The 3,031-nt window shown below is 53.8% G+C and overlaps 1 protein-coding gene across 2 annotated transcripts in view; it reads right to left on the bottom strand.

Annotated features, from left to right (window-relative positions):
• The window catches only part of POR (cytochrome p450 oxidoreductase), a 50,091-nt gene that overhangs the window by 13,775 nt on the left and 33,285 nt on the right, over nucleotides 1-3,031 (bottom strand). For both annotated transcript variants that reach the window (XM_006155633.3, XM_006155632.2), the window contains exon 3: nucleotides 304-352. In XM_006155633.3, coding sequence (XP_006155695.1) covers nucleotides 304-352 — 49 coding nt within the window. The remainder of the gene's footprint in view (nucleotides 1-303; nucleotides 353-3,031) is intronic.

Raw genomic sequence — 3,031 nt, 5'->3', positions numbered from 1 at the left:
ATTGTGAAGTAGAGGAAGGGTGTATTCTTCTATTTCCATTTGTTCAAGAAATAAACTCTCAACACACACACACACACACACACACACACACACACACACACACACCCCAGCAGGGAGGCTTCGGGGCTTTGGTTTGACAAGAACGTACATGCACATGAGTGGACCTGGGTCCCTGGTCTGGCTCCTGCTCACGCCCACCTGCCCTGTTCTCTGTCCAGGGAAGCTGGCTTTCTGCTAGACTCCCTTGTGCACCTATCAGGGTCAAGACTCATTCAGAAGAACAACAGCATGGAGAAGACTCACCGTTTTCTTCATCTTTTCCACGAAGCTGCTCTCTTTCACGGAGGAGGTCCTAAAAAACAAGAGCCCAGTGGGTGTGGGATGTAGGTGTCATGGGACGCAGGTGTTGTGGACATCACATATCAGAGGGGACATTCCAGCTGTGCCCCAGGCCCTCCCCAGTAACTAAGCCAGCAGCTGGCCTTTGGTCCAGGATTGGGGCTGCCAGAGGTCCCAGGGTCCCTGGTCCAGCCTGACCTCCCCATCTCCCTGACAGTAAATCCAAAGCCCTGGGACAATACTTTTAAAGCCAAGACTGCCAGAGAGATGCGACCCTGTTTCCCTCAAACAATAAGGAGTGCAGGTTTTCACTTCCCTCTTCCTTCCCAACCTCAGCCAAAGGCCCTCAAGACCTTATTTCACCTTCCGCCTCCACCTCCACCTCCTCCCTGAATCCCACCTCACACAGGAGTCCCTTAAATGCATTTTTTTTTTCCTTAAATGCATTTTTAAAAAAAGTTTCTGCTATATGGCATGTATACTCACTGGGGGAAGACTTGGGGGTGAGAGAGAGAGAGAGAGAGAAATCCCCCCCCCGGGGGGCATGGATGGTCACACCACACAATCCCTTCTCCTCCTGAGATTTTGGGCATGTATGCAGGTGCACTCAGGGTGTTTTTCAGGCTGCTGGGTCCAGGACCTGAACTGTGTAATTGGCCATGCAGTGAACATTCAGCTGCCTTAACCACACCACGGGCTGGTCCCTAAATAAAGTTCTGACCATGCCACTGCCCCGCTCCACTCTAAAACTTTCAGTGGCTTCCAAGACCCACAAGGCAACAGCATAAAAGTCTTCTCAGATCTGTCCCCAGCTTTGCCTCCCACTCCACAAGGAAAGTGATCACAACACAATCCTGTCTCCATTTCTCCATCCTGCTGGGATTTTGGGCATGCACACACATACACCTGGCATGTTTTTAAGCCAAGAAAGAAAGTTAAAAACGAACAAACAAAAAAACACACTGCATCTTGACTTACACAGCCTCTCACAGTGCTTGCATGACACCTGGAACTTGGTTAATACCCCAGAGAAAAATGGGTATTTCCTGGATTAAGGAAGCTCTTTGGGTTGATGTGTGATTTCAAAGACACCCAGACACAAGGTGGCATATGCTAGGACTACCTGACGGATGGCATGGCTCATGCCCTAGGCTCATGCTGTCAAAGACAGCATGCACTTGCACTAAAGAAACAAGGAAAGGCCCCTCAGGGACAGGAAATTGACTCCCGAGAAAGAAAGCCACAGAAGTCAGGCTGTATGGGGGCCTCTGGATGAAGACCAGCTGGTGGGGAGCTCAGCTCCAGCGTGGCAGCCAGACGGTGGACAGGGAGGGGGCCTTGGTGTGACCCACTGATTCAGCTGAACAAAGCTGAATTCCAGGGTGGCTGGAATTGAGTGGGGTATCCTGGAGGCAGGTCTGGTTGGAAACATCAGCTGTGGTGGGCAAGGGAGCCCTCCCTGCCCCAAAGCATGGGTTCTCCCCAGCAGTACAAGTACCTCTGAGGCCCAGCAGCCCCTCTACCAGCTTCTGCTCTGGAGCCAGGAGGAACTCTCACCTCTCTCTCCTTGACTCTCTGATCTCTCTGGACCCTGCATGGGCAGTGGCCCAAGAGGAAAGGGAGCCCAGGGAGACTGAGAAGACCCTTTGTCTCCCAGTCACTGGCCCAGCACCTAGCAGTTCCCTGATGTTCCTGCTCTCTTCCCACCCACAAAGCCCCACTGCACTAAAAGCTTGGGTCCACACCTCAGACTGCTCCTGCTGGCTTTCCCCCGCCCCTCATTGTTTCTGACCTAGGCTTGCCCTGGGAACCTGAGCCTTCACAGGTGAAGTGTCCAGCCCAGATCCATCTCTTCAGAGCAGGGAAGTACAGCCTGTGGAGCCAGGACCTAAGGGCCACCCAGTGCCCAGGCCTGGCTGGCTCCTCCCTCCTCTGGTCCCCTGAGACGGCCCTACTCCAGTCAACTGTACCCAGCAGTGTCTTCAAACCTCCTGTGCGTCCCTGCCCCGGAGTAAGTTCCTCCACACTTTGGTACGGATGCCAAGTGTCCCCCTGCCCAAGGGGTATCGACATACTCTGACGCTATGGACACTATCTGGAACTGACCTTCTCAGGGTGGGCTCGTCCCGCGGAGAGGAGTATGCACAGCCCATGGCTTCTTACTCCCAACTCCAGTCTTAAAGAAAAAGGAAAGTTCTCGCTCTCTCCTGGAAAGCGGCAGGGAGCCAGCAGATAGGAAGTTGGGCTCTGTCCATTCTCTGCTCAGTGCTGCCTGGGCCCATGGACTCCACAACTGCTCCAGGATACCCCAAAGTCCTCTCAGAATCTCCCCGAGCTCCTGCCTGCATCCGTCCCCATGAGCCTGAGAACTCAGCAACATCTGGCAGTTCCAGCGGGGAGGAATCAGGACTCAAGACTGAAGCCTCCCATGATGCCCTGCGGCAGGGCACACACCCCTCCTCCTCCTGTATGGACCGAGGGAAGGAGAAAACCTTTCCAACCCTGCTGCGGGTCTCCTTGGTAACTGTTTATATCTGAGCCTTTCTCCCCACACCCCCTTCTTTCCCATTTAAAAAAAAAAAAAGAAAGAAAGAAGTCGTCGACTGAATACAGCTCTCCGGACTGTGAAGGCAGCTGTGCAGTTGCTATGGCAGGGCCGCCTGGCCATCGAAGCCACGCTGAGCCCCCGGCC

This window comes from Tupaia chinensis, unplaced genomic scaffold (genome assembly GCF_000334495.1).
Source record: "Tupaia chinensis unplaced genomic scaffold, TupChi_1.0 Scaffold000465_1, whole genome shotgun sequence".
Taxonomy (NCBI): Eukaryota; Metazoa; Chordata; class Mammalia; order Scandentia; family Tupaiidae; genus Tupaia; species Tupaia belangeri.
The sequence above is the reverse complement of the archived record's forward strand: the minus strand, read 5'-3'. Positions and strand labels throughout refer to the sequence as shown.